The sequence below is a fragment of the Zootermopsis nevadensis genome, unplaced genomic scaffold (genome assembly GCF_977971745.1).
Source record: "Zootermopsis nevadensis isolate Lab colony 2312 unplaced genomic scaffold, Znev_1.0 Znev_ptg000031l, whole genome shotgun sequence".
Lineage (NCBI taxonomy): Eukaryota > Metazoa > Arthropoda > Insecta > Blattodea > Termopsidae > Zootermopsis > Zootermopsis nevadensis.
Window position 1 is genome coordinate 811474 of NW_028259163.1, and position 20985 is coordinate 832458.

General features: G+C 38.0%; 1 protein-coding gene across 3 annotated transcripts in view; it reads right to left on the minus strand.

Moving 5' to 3' along the window:
* The window catches only part of dnc (phosphodiesterase dunce), a 369630-nt gene that overhangs the window by 264365 nt on the left and 84280 nt on the right, over window positions 1–20985 (minus strand). For 2 of the 3 annotated variants that reach the window (XM_087359419.1, XM_087359418.1), the window contains exon 2: window positions 4839–5736. The exons of the other annotated variant lie outside the window; for it this stretch is intronic. In XM_087359419.1, coding sequence (XP_087215545.1) covers window positions 4839–5017 — 179 coding nt within the window. In that variant the 5' untranslated portion in view covers window positions 5018–5736. The remainder of the gene's footprint in view (window positions 1–4838; window positions 5737–20985) is intronic. 3 annotated transcript variants of the gene reach the window in all.

Genomic DNA, 20985 nt, shown 5'->3' on the forward strand with positions numbered 1-20985 from the left:
TGTTTTGCCCGCCCGTTCAATAACCTGTGTTCGGAAACGCTCGAATATATTTGAACGGCTTACATACATTTACCATATATTAGACGATATTACCTGTGCATCAATTTGAAACTCGCTGTGCACGGCTCGCATTATTTAATCATATAATCCACATTAGCACACAACGTAAGACGGCTTCTCGGTATCACAATGCGAAGGTCCAACTACGCTGACGTAAAAGTTAGACATTGAACACGATTCAACGTCGCTTCAACCCAGATCCAATTGGTGAAATCTATTTAACCGAGGATTGAAACTAATAACGTCTGTCCCTGCATGAGGCCAGGTTCCAGCAAGTTAAATCGCACAAAATTATGCATGCATTTCATGTTACCAACGTGTGACCCCGAACGTTAAACTCAACTCTACCTGATAGATTTTACTGTCCTAATAACAAGGCTTACCACAAGACACGTACGGATAAACAAATTCCTCGTTATTATGTTACATCCTACATTCATTAATTAATCATCCTTGTAGGTCCAAAAATCTTCATCGTAATTCTGATTCAAACATTTGCATTATACAAAATGAAACTGGCTTTAAAAATTGCACGGTTAATTTCGCATCTCCAGGCTAAATTTCCTTCCTTAACATCTTTCATCTTTTTTTCATTTTTTATCCAAAGAAGTAAATCTAAAAGTTGCCTAGAATCAACAGCACTTGGTCAGTGAGATTTCTGGTTCTCGCAGTGGCGAGTTTGAAGATCACATGGCGTTTATTTCGTAAAATGTGACCTGCGTTTCGATGACAATTCCTGTCTCCATCATCAGGGCGATAATCTTCATGGTTTTCCATCAACTGAAATTTATGTTGAAACGCACGATTATGAGCTCACGTTTCGTTGGGACATGCTGACTCAATCTTGTAGCTATTTATTACTAAAACTTTAGCATAAGAATTAATGAAACTGGTGCTACAGAGAGATGACAAAGACAGTGATGGATTTAGACATGAAATTCACCGGTGACTGCTAGAATTTATAGTGACGTCATGCCTTGATCCCTAAAATGGTGATCTGGACCGTCAAACCAAATGGAACTGGATCGCGGATTTTTCAAAAAAAAAAAAAATTACTTCCAGTATTAGAGAATAATCCCTAAAGTTTATGAATATTTAGTACTTCCAGAGAATGAATAAAAAAAAGGCTTAATCTACTTAAATACGATTCAAATTTGCATTGTGTCCCTGTGTCAGTTTTAAACCCCGTCGAAATTTCTGTCGCTATGTCAAGAGTTCAGAATTCTACAGGAGAATTTTTTAGTTCAGAACAGTTGACAGACAAATAAAGTCTTCTAACATACGCCTGATAACGTAATGTGTCGACCATTCTAAACACAACGCACGTCTTCAGTCTGAGCTACGCTCCTGCGTTCCATGTTCAAGTATAAGACTTAAATTAAGCACTTTATAAAGTTTAGAGCGAATTTGTTTTAAAATGCAAAAAAAGAATGCATTTGTCTGTGTTAGAACAGCTGCTGAATGCATGCAACCATCACGTATTCTGCAGCTGGTAACGACAACTACCATCTGGATATGACATCGATATAGCGAACAATTTGCAGATGAGAATAATACGTTCACAAGTGCACATTTAAACTATTCTGTAGAGTTTTATCTTGGAACTGACGGTCAATACCATAAATTACATTTTGAAACTCACGTAAATTTATCACACCAGTAAGCGGGGCATTCCCATGACAGCCGCTGATAACGCTGCAACCAACCATGCGCTGATGAGGTACGGTAGTACCGATATTACCCAGAATTTTTACTGCGAAATTCCTTTTCGCCTCAAGCCCCCTACATCTGGGATTAACTACGAACATTTCGGAGAGAATTTCTACCACAACATTAATCCAGATGTATGTTGGAGATACCAATGGTTTCCCGAGAGAACACAAAACATATTTTAAGTTTGGAAAAATTTTCATATCGTGTACTGTGCCCTGAGTACTGTGCGTAATAAAAGTATGAATTTCATACAATTATTAATTTTTTATTAAGTAGGGGAAGACGCTTGTCGCAGATGACAATTAAGAAACAGTGTGAAGCAGGCTCACAGTAATTAGCAATTTAGATATTTGATAATTTCCACTAAAATAATTAAATCCGTACACCAGAATTATTCTTAAGAAACAAAAAGCATGCTTATCTAATCAAGAAATTTGTCGCCATCACGAAGATTCACTGCCGTGTTCACTTATTCCGTCCTGATCGAGATAAATCCAAGCCACATTATTTGAATTTCTTTCTAACATTCATTTTAATATTATCTTCTCATCTACGTCTAGGTACTATAAGTAAAATCTCCATTCAGGTTTCCTGCCCAATATTTTGTATGTATTACTCATTTCTTCTATGCGTACTGCATGTCACACGTATAATATTAAAAAGTTCAGTAACAATTATATCTGCCACATAAGTAAAATTTTAGATTAACACGGCGGTATGTACGATGATGCTGTCTTCTGGGCTTTAGAGGCAAGAGATTTCAGGTTTTCGCGGCGGAGGTTATAAAAGTGACTTCATTCTGGAAAAGTCATGACGCATGGCCTGACAGAAGTTTAACGACGTTTCGATGGTGATGCTTACTGTCTCCGTGTGTACGTACTTATGTATATTCGGTAAACTTCTTCCAGAGTACGTGCCAGAACATTCGACAAGATGGTCACCTTGAAGGTTGGAAAATACAAATGATAGACGAACAAATTTAGGTCTTATGTTCATATTCAGTTATGCGCGTTCGTCCTCTAATTTATTCTGTTCACAATCTACATTACACACGCCAAGTGCTTATTTCTATTGAATAAACCCTTTCCTTATAATAATTGTTATCCGAGAAACATGAAGTATTAAAAATTGACAATATACACTACTTTTCTTATCAATTCAGGCACAAAATTTTTCATGACTGAATAAAAATATTATTTGCATCTATAAAAATCACTCAATAAAAAATGCACACTTAAAATTTTGTTAGACGTGGACCACAGCAAATTTAGAGTAACCGTACACGGAAATTAAGTCATTTACAAAGTACGATTTTCTAACCTGGAATGGATTACTCTTCCGAAACATGGATTCGGGTTCCCTTGCAGGAATGTCGATTCCTCGGGCCCCATAATGCCATAGGAGACCATATGTTATAACATGCTCTGGCTGTGAGTAACTAAACTTTTAAGTGTAGCTACAATGAGGCATTCAAATGTAGTATATTAACACAGGTTCGCTAATGTTCGGAACAAGTTATGAAATGGTACAGATATCCCCCACTCCGGAATTCGATACTACAGATTGGATCATACAAGCGTCTGATGACACAACTTTGATATTTGGATTAGTATATTGACCACGTAAACATACACAAATTAAGAACAATCTTCGTCCTTTGCGTTCGTAACACTTTGGCCTAATTCTTCCACGAATGTTTACACTTAAGAAATGAAATAAGTTCGATTTCTTACTTATCATCAGGTCTCTCGGATTCTTAACCTTCTGTTATGAATCAACACCGGATGAAGATATTGCGGATTCTACCAAGAAACGTGGTCCATGCGATGCTGTGACGTACAGCGTGATCATGTTCCACGCAAGAATCAACTCGACACCGAATAAATATAGTTTAATTACATTTAAAATCCCAGGGGTTTTGAAAAAAAAAATTCTCTAACCATTTTAACTTTCATTTCAGTCAGGCAATTTCAACGATCTTTTTAACATAAGTCCAAATATATTTTTAACCTTATTTCAGATACTCGATAAGAAATTTGCATAAATATATTTATTGCTATAGTCTGATAAACATTAATACATTTTTAATGAATTAAAATTGGTCGTTATGATCTGAGATGAGATGTAACGCACAGTTCAATTCAATTGTCTTATTTCCATTTCGATTACAACTATACACTAAACCTATAACTAGAGACACGGGTACATTTTTAATAATGTGAGGTATTGTTTAACACTCAGAAGTGCGAAGTATATGACCGTAATATTTAAAAATCAATTTCCTCTATCGAAGCAAATACATCAGAAGGACAAACTATTCAATAACGTTATGAAAATTATTGATATTCTGAGAATCATAAAAAAAAGCCTTATACACAATGTGTGTCATTTTAATAAACGCGGAAAAATGTTGCAATTAACATGTTTCTAACCAAAAGTGTTGGACGTTCTCACCCAAGTTCAAAACTCTATATTATCAATACTAAAGGAACCTACGGCGACGTTGTTTAAACGACATTGAATAGGGGGACGTGTTTCCAGAACAGGGAAAAGCTGTAATGAGGGATTCAATACGGAAAACAATGGAAACTTTTCCGTATTTCCCTTTCACGTCTACGTGGCAAAATTTCTGTAAATCTTAATAATGGTAATTCCAATACTAGAACGCCTGAAAGGCTCCTGTTAGGGAAAGATTCGAACACTTGGATACTGCAAAGACATGTTTCCAATAAAATAACCAAGTTTTCCTATAACCTAAGACTTATGGGACATTCGTTAAATGCGTGTACAGATAGGAGAGTTACTGAACGCTAAATAAGGTGGTACATACAGAGCATTAAGGCGTTAAAGACGACAAATATAAATTAAATTAGGCGGATCGGTTAGAGATACGTAACATTTGCCTGTGCCAAGACATACTGCAATCTTTTGCAGCGAGATCTGCAAAATGTGTTAGAAATATGAATACTCACGAACATTACGTAAGTCAGAATCGTGTATACATGTTCTTTTGGAGCACCGTACATGCCTAATTATACGCGCTAATAAAGCATTGTGCTACTCACCTACATATCCATGAATGACGGCGTCTGGGAACAACCCCTCCGGACGGTGGAACTAACAAGGAAGGCCCAGTGCCTAATCCACCTGGGCATTGCATGTGATGGAAATGAAGTCCTCCTGGAAGGATTCGAGGCGATTCCGGGATGGGCAAACGAAGTTCCGGTATTTGTAATTGACTCATCCTGTATCTTCCGAATTGAAGCGAAAGTTCACTCAGTTTCGTTAAAAGTTTCAATCACTTCAACAATTCAAGTCACATGATTGGTGATCAATCGCTCATGTTGTCCAGTGTTCCTAATGTAAGTGATTACTCTCTTGGATGAAATGCTTGCCCTCCGTCCTCCATGCTGTTGGGTTCCTTAAACCACGCTAAGGGTTACACTGTACCACAGCATACATAACTCAATTACCAACTGACAGAGACTGCTTCCAGCGTTATGTGGGTCCATACGAGGACATTTAAAACACCTTTATGACGCAAAACCGAGTGTCCCTACTCATAATTCATTCTCAATTCACAGTTCTCTTGTACCGAACTTCGGTTTCAATAAGCCGTAACCTTGACACATACTCACATATACGTGGTCTCCCAAATATCTGAATTAAAGTTACTTTAATCTTCGTCACCAGATTACAGTAGGGCCATCATTTCACATGGGTTATTACATTACGTAAGACATTGTCTTGTCAGGTGATTAACGTTGTTTGTCTCGCGTGCCTTGGGAAGATGAAAACATATATTAACCTCACGGGAAGTCCTTAATTACACCTCCTTCCTCACATTCCTTGCACAAGACATCTGTTCACACATGTGGAAGTTTCAGGTGGTAACACAAGGCTGAAGTTTGCTTAAATACAACTCATTCTTCGCCAGACAAGTCTCAGCCAATGTCCAACAACCTAAAAATAAATGAAATTCGTAACTGCTAACAATTCCAGTTAACTTTTGGGTTGGACTGTTAAGCAATTGAATTAGAAAGACAACCATTTCTAAAACTTTCTAACGCTAATATCTTCATTAAGAGTCAGGGAAATTAGCATGCGGTTAGAAAATCTCATGTCACATAGACGTGTCTAATGCAGATTAATAAGAAATGTGTAGAAAGATATTTTGAAAAGAATATCTCAACCGATTTCATAGAATCCAAATATTAAATGTGTCACTTCGAAATGTTCACATACAAAGCACACGTGAGCACAGTATCCACACTCTTCACTCTGTGTTAAAACACATTTACAGACTTTGTAGTTATTCAAGGAAGCATCACAAAATTACCACAGCGGAGACAAGACATACCATTCCTCCTTAACACGTTGTGTACACGTGAGTCATACATCAATACCCAATCACATATCAAAATTAAACTTCCACATAATCAGTTCAAAATAGATTACAATGAGTAAATACGATGAATACAGGGTGTCTCAAAAAATATATATACAGATATACAATGAACGAAATAAAAACATTTTAATAAACCAAAACCTTAACATCCTTTAGCATTGCCAATCAGTAAATTAGTCAATCTAGTGTAGATCTTCAAAATGGCCATCGCACAACAAACGGAGATTGGTAACAAAGTTAATATTTATAATGTGTATACAACTTTCTGGGACAGGCTGTACAGAGAATGTAACATCATCGGACACCGTGTAACCGTATCAAAGGATTTTTTTTTAAAAGAAATTATTCTGCCGTCGCAAAAGCCCACTAGTCACCTTGTACACCTGCCAAAGCTGTTCAGCGCCGATCTCAAACGTTAACTAACGCCTACGTCAAAGCGGATTCTATTTTAAGCACTGTCTTGTGAACCCACTCTCCACTCCAGAATGATGACGAATATCATATTCGCATTTTAAGATGGTTTCATGTTGCGTGACGACATATGACCTTTGAAGGACCATCCGTGGTCAACCCAAACAAGACTACAAAAGGCACACAATCCATAAGGAAATGAACAGTTTTTACATGCATTCTTTTCCTTTTAGAATTACGTACTCTTCTGGTTGAAATAAATACATCACATACACCACGCAGGCCACGCTTTGAATGTCGTCAACACGAGCTTAGGAACACATCGTTGACGACGTAAAATCCTGAGCTTATCTTTTGAACGATAAGATTTATTCATGAATTCTTAGTACCTTGTATCGGTACTGGAGTGACTTGGGACGCAATTTATGTACAGTTTGACATTATTACGATTATTACCAATAAAATTCATGAAGTATATATTCTGTCTTTCTTTATTTATTTATTGTCAACTTAATCATTTATTTATCGGAAACTAAACCAGGTTGAGACTAATCCGAAAGTTTGGCCCAAAACTTACTTACCTGGAAACAATAGTCAAATCAATTTCAGGAACGTTGTGGTTTTCATAAAACCTGGACGATATATGGTCCGAAATGTAATACATGAATTCAGTAAATTATCAAAACCTGCAACCGACTACAAGACTTGAAAATAGAGAGGTTTTAAATTAGACTCTTCAACCAAGGTAAGATACATAGCGATACAATGCAATATATTCGGTTTAGTTAACCGATTTATCTACGTATAATTGCAAGTCGAATACATAAGTTACTTATACCGAAGTGCTTAAACGTGTTTAATTTGACAAGAACGTATAATCGCGTATATTATTACTAACCCTGCGCAAGATGGATCCAACCCACACCCCACATATTTTATAACTGATATTTATACAGAGGCTCACGGATTACCGCATTATAATATTTAAAAATTAATTTCCTTTCTCAGACAATACGCAAAGCCTTTCCGTTACCAAGACCAAGTGGTTAATGCTAATTTAATTAAAGCCATGGTTTTGTGTGATGATTTAATCGAATAACATGATAATTCTTTCATACGACTAGAAGCTTAAATTTAAAAACTTAACAGGTTAATGTGAACTAAATGTTAAGGTTTCCTCAAAATTATTTAAACAAAGTTTATAAAAAAAACATATAAATCAATACGTACATTCAGAGTTCTGTAAATGATTATTGTTTTAAACGAGAGACAATAAGTTTAGAAGGTAACAACTTCAAGTCTGAAACTCCGGACTTAGAAATGTAACTAAGGAGCGTAATAAATAGAACTTTGACGAGTAACTTTGCGTCATTGCGTGTAGCGTTCTGCGCCTGGAGGAAGTTGGTTTCCGGAAACATCACCGGAGAGACAGGCGGTGTTAATAAAAACAGTTTTACATCACGGTCATTAAACATTACATAATCCGTCTTACTTTCCGACAAGAGTCCATTGGCAAAAACACCGAAGACCTTTCCCCGACACGCCGTAACCAACGAAAAGCTCGTTGCTTACTGCTCCTGAGTTTTTTTATATCCTCAACGAGAGAACTTAAAATATCTGCCATCTTGACAAGGCCTTCTTTGCATACCGCGTACGTGTTTCCATTCAAACTAACCTCATTTAATTATCTGAGTTATTTTTAAGGGCGAAGGTTGCCTCATGTGTGTCCATTCGATACCTCGTAGTCTGCTCTGTTAAAATAAAACGCACTTACGTGTGCGAGGAAGTCTCTACTGCGCAAAATCAAAGAAAGCAACAATTCAATTTAAAAATATCAAAATATAAAATCGAAGTGATGGTTTTTAGTAGAGGAAGCCAGAGGGATATCAAAGTAGAACAGAATATAGAATTTTAATCCTGTCATATGAAGGAGGTACAGAAGAGTCTAGTTTAATTACATTAATGTTGCCCTAAGGAGTACCAAGAATGAAAGAACATGAACTTATGCCCTGGCATTTTATAAGGTCAAAGACGTTTTACTGTACAGAACTGGGAAAGAGACAGGAACACGCTTCAAGCAAGTGAAATGAGAAAAGAATTAAATGAAGATGGTTCCCTTCTGTGCTGTTAAGCCGTGTAATCTGGTAGATGTTTACAAACTTTTCGAAACTACTTTCCGCCCTGATGATGAGAGAACCAAACACCTTCGAAACGTCGGTAAACTTCTGACAAAGAACACGGCGTAACATCCCAGAAAAAGAAATCAGCGTCAAACTCTCAAGTTTAATATTACTGAGAAGGAAAACGTTTATAAGGAGTTGATAGAACAAATCGGGAGCAAAGATATTTGAAGAATTCGTAAATTCCTTGAGTACCAGATATCGCAGCCGATCCTCCGTTTTCAGGAGGTTTTGGGTTAAAATCTCGGCCCTAAAGACGTCAATGCTCACTAAGATTACTCGTGATTTTAAAATAAACCTATACCGAATAGAGATATTGGATCAAATATGGGTGTAAAAATAATTAATGATCAGTTTTGATAAATCTGAGTAAAATTCCTAATATAAATCTTTTTCACATCTACTCATCAGTTATCAAGTTATTATATTTGGTCAGACAAACACGGCAAAGCTGAAAAGTGTCCTTCGTTAACAAATCCTTGCTCTATAAGTGCCATTTAAATAAATAATCTTCAGGCACATACGACGTTGCCTGTGAGGCGTTCTTTATTCTGCGTGTACGTAAAAGAATGTTCTGACACCGAGAACTAAAAATCGTATGACGTAACGAGACACAGAACAGGACGTCGTTATCCTAATTCCTGCAGTGTGCGTCGACTAATGTAAGAGCTATGTTAAATGATACATAACCACGTCCACAAAAGGCTGTCAGCGGTCACTTCATTTCACTCCAGACCGCAACTTTGCATGCATTGCCGTTAATAACGCGTGTTGGCGTTGGACGCCCTGTGAGGTCGGCACACGCCACTCTGTAACAGATTAAAAAAACTGGTTTCTGTCCGCCATCCAAGACTCGGAACGTGTTTGACAGAGCAAAAGAGACGCGAGATTGCACCCACGCAGTTCACGTCCGAAACTTACAAGCATCACAACCAGCGACGACCTAACAAATCACTTCCGTCGATTGGGAGAGAATTAAATATATTTGCAAAGATCTGAGGTTCTCGTGATGCAGTGTGGAATTGTGGGTGGCTTACGTTACAGAGGAACACACCGGTTGAAGATGAAGGCAGTATGTTCTTCGGAATGAACGGTACAGACCTACATGTAGACAATGAAATTCGGTTATAAAGAAAACTTTGACTGATAACCAGAGGATAATATTAAAAGTATCTTAAAACAATCGAATAACGGACCTGTTAAATACGATAATGAATTTCAGGGATAAGAAAGGAGAAGTGTATCTACCGTTCTGAAAAAGACTGCTTCGTGTAGTTTCTTATATTCATTAAAAATAATCTACATCAAAATTTTGAAGATGATAACATTTTTGCTGTGACAGAGCACACAGCAAGGAAGAAACGTGGCAGTCTCGCGCATTTTTCACACCAACACCTGAACATGCATCAGGCTCTTCCCGCTTTAACCCTAGCCTCACTGTACGAAACTGTTATTTTTCCACAGCAAACCATGCGAGCCAGAAGGCCAGTTATGTTGAGATAATTGACAGGACTGTACCACGTGTCTGACGGTCTGTAATTTACAGATTCCTTTGGCATCCGATACGGATCTATACGTCGCATTGGAGCGTGAGGTGGTTTATGACTAAAACGGCGAGTTACGGATGCACGGCCATAACTGAGGCTCCTTCACACATCATGTGGCACGTTCTGATATTGAACAAAGTCAGTCAGTGGCTGTACACCAAAACGAGCGAAATAAAATAATTCTTAGGACTCTGCTCTACTTTATGATTCTGAAAAAATAGATCAAATCATTATTATCTGTCAGATTTCGTTTCGAGAGAAACTCTATTTTAATACGTACGATTAGGTACGATAGTCAAGAATTCCTCGGCGATTATATAATTCCAAAAGTTCATTAGTGTCCACAAGAAAAATCCAGTTCAGACGCAAATATACCGTATTTCCTAACAGTCTACTTTAATATTATCATTTCCTTCCGTCTACGTCTAAGTCTCCCAAGTTGTGTCTTCCATATATGCATTCACAGTGGTAATAATGACAACGATGAAAAAATGATATCATTTCGAAAAAGGCATATAAATCTCGAGATGAAAATGGCTGACAATGCCAATTACTTCGAATCACTTGAGAAAGATATTACTACGCTTTGCCGAAGATGCTCTGAACCCAACATGAAGCACGTCGCCTACATTACGAATTTAACGAACAGATAAAGAGATTCAGATCATGGAACTCCGAAGCTGCCGGTCTGGCTTGATCTCCAATGTTACTGTTTTAGTGACACGCGGCCAAACGGAATGCTCTCACAATCGATAAAATCTTCAGAACAGCTTAAATCCCTGGTAATAGAACGCGAAATTATTACCAGGGCCACGATCCTAGGCATGTTTAATTACCCTACAATTCTCACAAGCTAACTCAATTCATGGCATTTATCTCATGCAGCAAACGATCGTCGTAATCGAAACTTCAGTTTCACATTCGACATATCTCGAATTCGATTTCCGATCTTAACGAAAATGGACGTTTTTGTGGTTTTTCCCGGTGACTCTGTCATAACGAAACGTTTCCTTCCACATCCTTAATTAATCCTTATTTATAACTTGTGTTGGGCAAGGCCGTGGTTTAGGCAACACGGAGTTTTCCTCCGTGGCATCCCAACGATTACTCCATTCACACACAGAAGAAGGCAATGGCAAACCACTTCTGGATCATCTGCCAAGAACGTATATGAACAGGTCCCAGTCCGAGAAAAGGATGGAAGGATCCTGTTCATATGGACCTGTCGTCAGACAGAACACTAAATAATAATAAGATGAGGTGGTATAGCGGTTAGAACGCTGGCCTTGTAATCCTGGGGTCTCGGGTTCGATTTATAACTTGTGTTGGGCAAGGCCGTGGTCTAGGCAACACGGAGTTTTCCTCCGTGGCATCCCAACACTTACTCCATTCACACACAGAAGAAGGCAATGGCAAACCACTTCTGGATCATCTGCCAAGAACGTATATGAACAGGTCCCAGTCCGAGAAGAGGATGGAAGGATCCTGTTCATATGGACCTGTCGTCAGACAGAACACTAAATAATAATAAGATGAGGTGGTCTAGCGGTTAGAACGCTGGCCTTGTAATCCTGGGGTCTGGGGTTCGATTCCCGGCGGTGCCCGAATTTATAACTTGTGTTGGGCAAGGCCGTGGTCTAGGCAACACGGAGTTTTCCTCCGTGGCATCCCAACAATTACTCCATTCACACACAGAAGAAGGCAATGGCAAACCACTTCTGCATCATCTGCCAAGAACGTATATGAACAGGTCCCAGTCCGAGAAAAGGACGGAAGGATCCTGTTCATATGGACCTGTCGTCAGACAGAACACTAAATAAATAATAATTCATCTACTGTGTGAAGAAATATACAATTTGTGGTTCAAAGACCATCGTAAAACAATCGAAGTGTTAATAAATTTTTATCAGACTACTCGTAAGTTCCTCGAGACATGTATTTATAATATTTGGTATTTATAATATTACCTCCCACAATAAAGCCAAGGTATCATGAGCACAACGCAGATTAATTACAAAACATGAAATTTAATCTTCCGCATTGCATTTCTTTACTGGTACGATACGTGTCAAGGCAACTTTTAGCTTTCGGAACCGTGGACAGCTTGTAGCAAACCAACACAGGTTTTTCCGCTGTCAGTGAGCTAGGTTCACTCTCCGGAAAACGGATTAACAACACAAGCAGTCTTTTTGAGATCACAGAGAGAGAAGCATTATCGTTGAGCCACATGAAAATGGCTTTGCCCATCGGCTCGTCAGCTACGCCCTGTCACACGTCAAACGGACATGCAGATTATCCAAACAATGCATGGGGGCGTTTTGTTGCTAACGCTGCTAAAATCTTGAATTTAACACCCTCAAAGTTCACCCCGACAATCGAATAAGCATCACGCCATGACGACGTACTGAGAAGTGGAGGTATGACTCCAGTCACTCTTGACCTCAGCATTGGACGCTGCCTTCATCGCGTGAGCGCCCTGAAGATGGAGGCAACAAGGACTCCTGAAACGTTGGTAGACTTCTGCCAGTCTACACTGCGCTACAACCCAGAAGGCAGTCAACTTTTTTAAGTTTGGTACAAAGGTCGTATTCAGCCAATGCACAGACGAAAGAAACAAATACTCTTTGAGATATAAAATAATTAAGTTACACGCGATGTATTTTAAGGTTGTTTAAAGTGAAAAGGAAGTTATTAAGGGAATACGCGCCTACACTGCATATCCCTGGTGTTCTGCAGTGACATGGAAAGTGGAAAAATTGCAACTCACTACCTAAACAGCAGTTTGAAACACGGCCATAAATACTATTAACTTTAGAGTAAAATACATCCCCTGTACAAACCTAACTCCAGAGAAAATATCTTCCATATGTTCCTCCGTTATTAAGGACTCTTTTCAACTGTAGGTGTTTATATACCAACCAGTGATATTATCATAAAATTAAATATAATCTGACTTAATCTGGAAGTAGACGTTTGGAGAACTTCACGGTTGTATCGCAGAATCGATAATGAAGAACCAAATGATCGATTGTAGCTCAGCAGAGTATCGAATCGCGTATCTCTGATCTTCGCTGCTACAGCAAACTGCTTAGTAAGGTGATGTTGGAAGAATAAAGATGTATATTTATAATGTAAATTTATTTTTTGTACAGCTGTGACGTAACGCGTAATCTGGGCTGTCTAGCTGTACACATTTTACGGCGGTGTGTTCGTAAACATTTGGAAGCATCGGAGATTGATTTAACATTTGTTTACTCCGATGTTACGTCTCGCGAAGGAAAGATGATAAACAAATGAAGACAACACGGATTCTAATCGACCTCATTTCGTCCATGCAGGAACAGTACTCCCTCAGAAAATAAAAGACGAAACGCTGAAACCGCGATTCCACAAATTCAAAGATTTAAAGTTGCAATAAAACTGCCATAAATTCGTAGTAGCGCATAAATGAATCACCAGGCGTGTGGGTCGGACGTTGGTACGAGAGAAATGTTCGTCCCTGAGGTAAAGAGATTACCGGGGGTCTTTAAAGCGTACTTCATTACACACTGGCGCACACTGCTTCATGGCACCACACCTAACGAACCGCTGAGCTCGTCTGCGTAGTCATTCAATCAGTCTAACAAACAGCAAAGCATGAACGAGCAGCGAGGATATGCAAATAGAGAGAAATTTGGCAGGAAGGAAATTTAAGTAAGGAGCGAGGCATGAGGCATTAAGGCACTTAACAAAATCAAAGTTGTATGTCAGGTAGGGAGACACGTGAGGAAAACAAAATATAAAATAACAACGTGCGATAAAGATTGGGGACACTTCAAAAGCTTCGATACAAAATTTCTACAAACAGGAGGATCATGAACTGAATTGGGGGGGGGGGGGGGGGAAGTGACTTATGTTAAGTAATTATCACTTTTATATTTTCGATATAACAAACATTTTCTAAAAAAAAAAACTACTTATCCAACTACGATAGGAATGTTTGCCTTCCTCCTGACTCGTTAGGGCAGCATTAATAATAAATTTTCAGAAGGGATTGCTTCATCAAAATGATGACGACAAACTTCTCTAGAGGCTCGCGTCTATTCAAAGCCGTGAATAGAACGCAGGAATAAACTGAGGAGCCTAAAAGGAAGATTAAACAACTTCTATCTTGTACACAATAATCTTGAAGTGAAAATGTTTCGTCTTAAACTAGACATCTGAGGGGCTATTCAGTTCCCACCTCGATCACTCCCAAATAGAATTCCATTAATTCTTTATTCCGACTCTTTCCTACCTGACACCAACTGCTATTACATTCACTTAACGCCATCACGTACCCCAGCTCGGTCATATGTAAGTTCCTATTTCTAGTTTCATCTGCACTGAGAAGCTTCGAAGTTAATTTAACAAACCACAAACTCTAGAATTTGTATTTATATGTACGTCTCTGTCTGTAAACAGCGATTACTCCCTTAAACAGCGTTAACCAGTTGATCTTTGTAATGGTGAAGTGTTGTGTTTTCTTCGCGGTACGGACCAAATGCTTTAATATTACGTACGCAGCGCGTGTCTCATTATAAACAGCGATTATTTCCTTAAACAGCGTTAACCAGTTGATGTTTTTAATTGTAAATTCCTGTGTTTTATTTGCGGTACGGACTGAATTATTAAATATTATTCAGGCGGATTTCGACCCACGTTTCAAGTTGCCACTGCAAACTTCTCGTGCAGAAGTCCAGATTTAAAATCATCAAAAATTTACCTCCTTACTGCGTTTTTTATTTAGTGTTCTGTCTGACGACAGGTCCATATGAACAGGATCCTTCCATCCTTTTCTCGGACTGGGACCTGTTCATATACGTTCTTGGCAGATGATCCAGAAGTGGTTTGCCATTGCCTTCTTCTGTGTGTGAATGGAGTAATTGTTGGGATGCCACGGAGGAAAACTCCGTGTTGCCTAGACCACGGCCTTGCCCAACACAAGTTATAAATTCGGGCACCGCCGGGAATCGAACCCGAGACCCCAGGATTACAAGGCCACTCTCACTTTATCCCTAGCAGAAAGACGAGCGGGCATTGACTGGGAACCTTCGAAACAAGATGTTCCTTCTCTCACCCCACCCCAGAATAAATGTTTTTTTATATCCTTGCTAAATCGCTATCTTTTCCGGCTTCAAAACGATTTATTATTACGCTTTTCAGAAGCAAGTGGGTCGAGTATTAAGGTTACTTGGGATGTAATTGATACGAAGGTCACACCTAAGTCTCTCCGCCCCAGCCTCAGTCACGCTAGGCTTCGTGTTCACACGTAAGGTTCTGACTATTAAATTACTTCAATGACGATTACGTCTGGTCTGCACGAAACACAAATGTTAAGGAGGTGAGCCAAGTTATTTCAAAAATTTCTTTAAATATTCATTTTAAATTGTTTCGTGTTTCAAAACTGTCGCAGATAATTCTGCAATTCAATAAATTTTAAACTCAGAAAACACGGGCCGTGCTGAAACGATCACAAATCAAAGTTTTATTTTAATTACTAATTAACTATCCAGGGCACAGCCCTTCAGAATCTGCTAGTCAGGTAAGTAATCAATAAGTTTTGCACCTTTATAAACCCGGCTGTTCATTACCGTGTTAACAAAGGCCTCGCAAAAGTCTGTATTCCGAGCCAGATGAATCCAATCCGCACAACGTCCTACCCTGTCTCCCCAATATTCATTTTTCGATCTATCCAAGCAGTCACTTATCTTTACGTTTCCTAACCAAAATTGTGTGTGTATTTCTCATTTCTCCGTTTGATCTATATGCTCCAGTCACACCATTGCCGCGAATTGGGCTGAAAAATTCATAATCGGCTGATAACTTTTCATCGTTTCCCATGGTTTCAAAAAAGGGCATTTTTTTAAACTGCTTTGTTACTGGACCACAAATTATTATAATTGGCATCACCTGCCATGATACAGGTGTTAAGCGTGGACAGCAGTGAAAGCTGTGCATTACGTCGGCCAGCACACTGAGGTCTGACCGAAGATCAAACTTACTAATCCAGGATCTAGGCTAATTAATTTATTTAACGTGACAGTATTTCAAAATATTTCGCCATGTAACAGCGTAAGAATTGGCGGAAGAGATTACTCCCTCTTCGTCCTGATGATAGAAGCAGCAAATACTTGTGAAACGTTAGAAACCTTTTTTCATGTTTGCTGCTACTAAAATTCTGTACGAAAGTTTCATTTTCCATCTCAATCTCCTTGTGATGATTCTGATATCTGATGGAGGATATAACTAATAAAGTTTCTCATTACGCAATCTTCTCCAGGCACATATCCACACTTCTTTCGAGTTATTAACTCCTGTAGGAAGTAGAATTTGGCCTGTTGTCTTCAAATCGAGTTTCGTCTGAACAAAAAGTTGATAAGAACATGAATGTTGGTCTGTACTTTGTATGTTGCATTCAACATGTAAGACAGAGCTTACGAACACAGACGTCGAATATACAACGAGATATTACGAAACGTCTCTTTCTTGCGAATCCAACGCATGTACCTCAAATTTCTTCTCATCACACACAAAGAATACTAATGGAAATCGTGCTCTGTGTTATGGCATGTCACATGCAGTCAAAATGTTCCTCGTGTTAGGCGACTTTCACAGTCTGACAAACGAAACACAAAATGATTTTCTTACGATTTGAGACCCATTGTGGCGACAATATTACTGATAAAGATAGTAGAGATTATAGTTTTCCGTATGAATATCAAATTCCCGATGTCTACTTCCAATGGTATCCGATTATCCCGGTCAAACAGAGAAACAGAATGTAGGTTTCGCTAGACCGCCATTCTTTTTTTTAAATCTAAATAATGAAATCTTTGTAGAATTACGTACAGGATTAGCATAAATTAAATTTACACTTTAAACATGATACAGGAAGATGGTAAAGTTGCGTCATATTGTGATATATTAAATATATATTAAATCTTGTCCGTCTAATCACAATAAATTCTTATTAAATATTAAAATATTACAATAATTAACATTTAAAATATTTAAAATATTAAATGATGTTCTTTATAGAAATATTCGATTTACATTAGACCATCAAATGATGGTCGATAAAGAACATCATTTAATATTTTAAATATTTTAAATGTTAATTACTGTAATATTTTAATATTTAATAAGAATTTATTGTGATTAGACGGACAAGATTTAATATATATTTAATATATGATACAGGAAACAAATGCTACGTTCTTAGAACTTCATACCTACACCAGTCGATAGAAGATCTCTTGAAGTTTTGTACATCCCACGGAGAATCGATATGTGGTCCTCGTATCACACAGCAGTTGTCGGGGCGGTTAACGAACTCTTCCGAAACTTCAAACGTTAGTACATTTGGTGTGTACCGTATTAAATTTTATATAAAATCCTTTCCGATATTAGTCATTCTATAATAAATTAAGTAGTTTATGCCTGCAAATAAATTTACATACTTCTTACATATACGGATTATCCACTCTTTTGATTATACGAGAAAATATATTTTCCATTCACGAAGGATAATCATAAATCTATTTTTAAGGCTTGGGTAGCCAGGTAAGTGTCACGAAAACACTTACACCATAAAAACCATATAAAACGAGGACCAAATCTCAGACAAAACTCCCCCAATCATTTAATACGGTCAGACAGTACAGTCACACAAATAACTAAAGCCACAATTACGTTCCTACGACCCTGGACATCAAACTACGTCAGCAAACAGATCAACATCCGTCCATCTCTCTCTCTGAAGAGCTCCAGGTCAATATCACCAACGCAGACCGTCCGATCACTGCCTGTATCCATCGGTGGTGATTCCTCACTGGGTTTAGATGCTCAGTCATGCGAAGACAGGCTTTACCTTCTGTCAGCTTCGCCTCACAAGTTCCTGAAATGTCTCAATACCCACACTGACCTTTCATCTCCTTCCGTCTGTAAAATAAAACCTTCCTCACCCTGATTCTCCGCAAAGGGTTTCTCTGTATTTTCCACTTATTTGTCACCATCGTAGGCACATAAAAGCGACGTTTCGGTCTGTCAATTATTTTCATCTCGTGAAAGATCTTTCCTCTCAACGTATAACACATTATTCGATCAAGCCTTTAAAAGACACCTATTTAAAGAAATAAACCTCTGTTTTAGTATATTTAAAGGATGTAGGCAGTGAGAATTGTGTTATTATGGGTTTTGGCAATGTGTAACCTGGTCGGTATATGCTTATCTTTCGTAGAAACGTACCGTCTCCATCTTCTGGTATATCGGATCCGGTACCAAATGAAGATTTAAGCAGAAATGGGTGATGACAGGCTCTAACTAGATTAATATCACGTATCACAGCCCAGCAGTTCACGAAGACGTAATGCGTAAAGATTAATTCTAATCTCTTTCATGTTTTTCCTTCAAAAAAACGAAAAATACTGTCACCGAGCGAAACAGAGATTTAGGCACAAGACAACACAAGATGGATGTCTTCTAGGTTGCTGTGTATTGTACTCTGGTTGAAGTTTTGCCGACGTTTCGGGAAGTTTTGTTAGCATTTTTAATAAAACAGGCTTGCCATTAAGTTTTAAATAAGTCCTCATTCGTAACACGTCGACCCCACAATTGAATAGTAAAGTATTCATGGCTCCAGGTGTAACAAAGTTGAGAAATCATGGTCTTCAGAAGAAATTCAGACTCAGTCTCCTTGACTCCAGAACATGGTTCACAAACAAGATCCTAATGCTTCGATCTCATAAAACGCATTCATGCGTCTTCTTTTCAAACAACGAGCAGTGATCTGTTCCTGAAATAATCTTTAACAAAAATAGCCTGCAGAAATATTTTGAATGTTAGGGAAATAAGGGTCTTAGTAGATATAAGAGAACATTACGTGACTTGTCGCTTAAGGCTAGAATCCCATGTTAACATATACTTCTCCCAAATTGCAGTAAGCTGAACTACAGTAAACAGTACTGGGATCTGAGGAAAACATGGCACAGGACTCTCGAATGTTCTACTGACAATCCTCAGAGGAATATAAGTTAAACAGAAGCATGTCGTAGTTTCAAGTGTATAGATTATCTGTGAAATTATTTATTATACAAAAATGTACAACATTTAAAGAAGTAAACTGGTTCAAAATAGATAAGAAAGTTTAAGAAGTTAAAAGACAGAGAATTTTTAAAAGCATCCATGTTCAGAATTAAAGATACTCTACATTCAGTAATGATATCATGTAAACAGAAGACCTGAACCTTGGAGTGCCTTGCTCCGGGTGTCGTACGCAGAAGATGTTTACAAACTACAGTCATCTCCAGACTCACCGCCGCGAATACCTCAAATCCTACTCTCATATGCAGGTTCGTGTGAAAAACGAAATAAACATACGCCAATATCCAAACTCAGAGCAGACCTTGAGTCTGCGTGCAAAGAATCTCTAATATGCTCTTGCTTCGAAATGCCTCCGAGACATGCACTGAGCTTCTAATAACTAGTGTTGCCACCGAGGTCATAACACGGTCTTGTATTCGAATTTACAAGATCCACAAAGGAACGTCCCATACAATAATCCACATAATTATATTTCGATTGTAAAATCTGAGCTGAAGATATCACTCGACATAACAATATTAAAATAATACAGCAACTTCTTAAAGCGACAATCTGGGACTTCGGGAAGTCCCAGGTTAAAAACTCGACCCCGAAGACCGGCTACCGTGATCGAAAATGTTTGTGGTTTTCTTCAGTCGCTCTGGTAAACTCTAATATATCTTAAATTAGTCCTAGTCCTTTCAAATCCTCTCCAATTGATTGTTAACTACCAGCCTCTCATTCGACGGCACACAATCTGAGTTACTGAAAAACGTCGTTAAATAAACTGTTAACGAAGCAAAGGAAAGACATTTAATATTACAGCTATAAATTTATGGAACAAAAGTATTATTCTTTGTTAAGGTGCATAAGTATTATTAACTACGAAAATAATATTCTGTAGTAAATCATTTGCAAAATTATAAATTACCGCTAGATAATTTTATTCTCTGTTTTCAAAATCGTTATAACGTCAGTCCCACGTGTATGGTGCGTTCATCCCGGTGGACGGCATTTCAAAATAAATTCCCATAATTTTTCTTTATCACAACGAAATTCCATATCTTAAACTTAAGTCGTTTCTTGTGAAAAAATGTACGGCCTTCTTATCTAATATAATAATCAAAAAGTTAAGATCAACAACTTCTATTCACTTATAATTGTAATATTCATTACACCGAACGTGCTTCGACCATCACGAGGTCACCATCAATGGTCAAAACGCTTTCATAAATGGTTTAATGAAAGTTATAAGTAGAATTTGAGGTTATCATGGTGGATTATATGAAGATGGCTGTGCCCTGGGTTTTAGCGTCGTGTAGTCTGGTAGAAAACGTCTACAATACTACACGGCTCTGTAACCCAGAAGTCAGCCATCTGTCTGTGTCATCAGGTAAGATTATCCTTGTAAGAAGACAAGTTATAAAAATTACATGAACACAAACTTAATGAACTAATTGAACATTAAAAAGTTTACAGCATTGGGATTAAGTTAAAATAATGTTTATTACGTATGTGTAATTGCGCGGTGTGTAAGTAAGGTCTTAAGATTATTCCTGAGTCA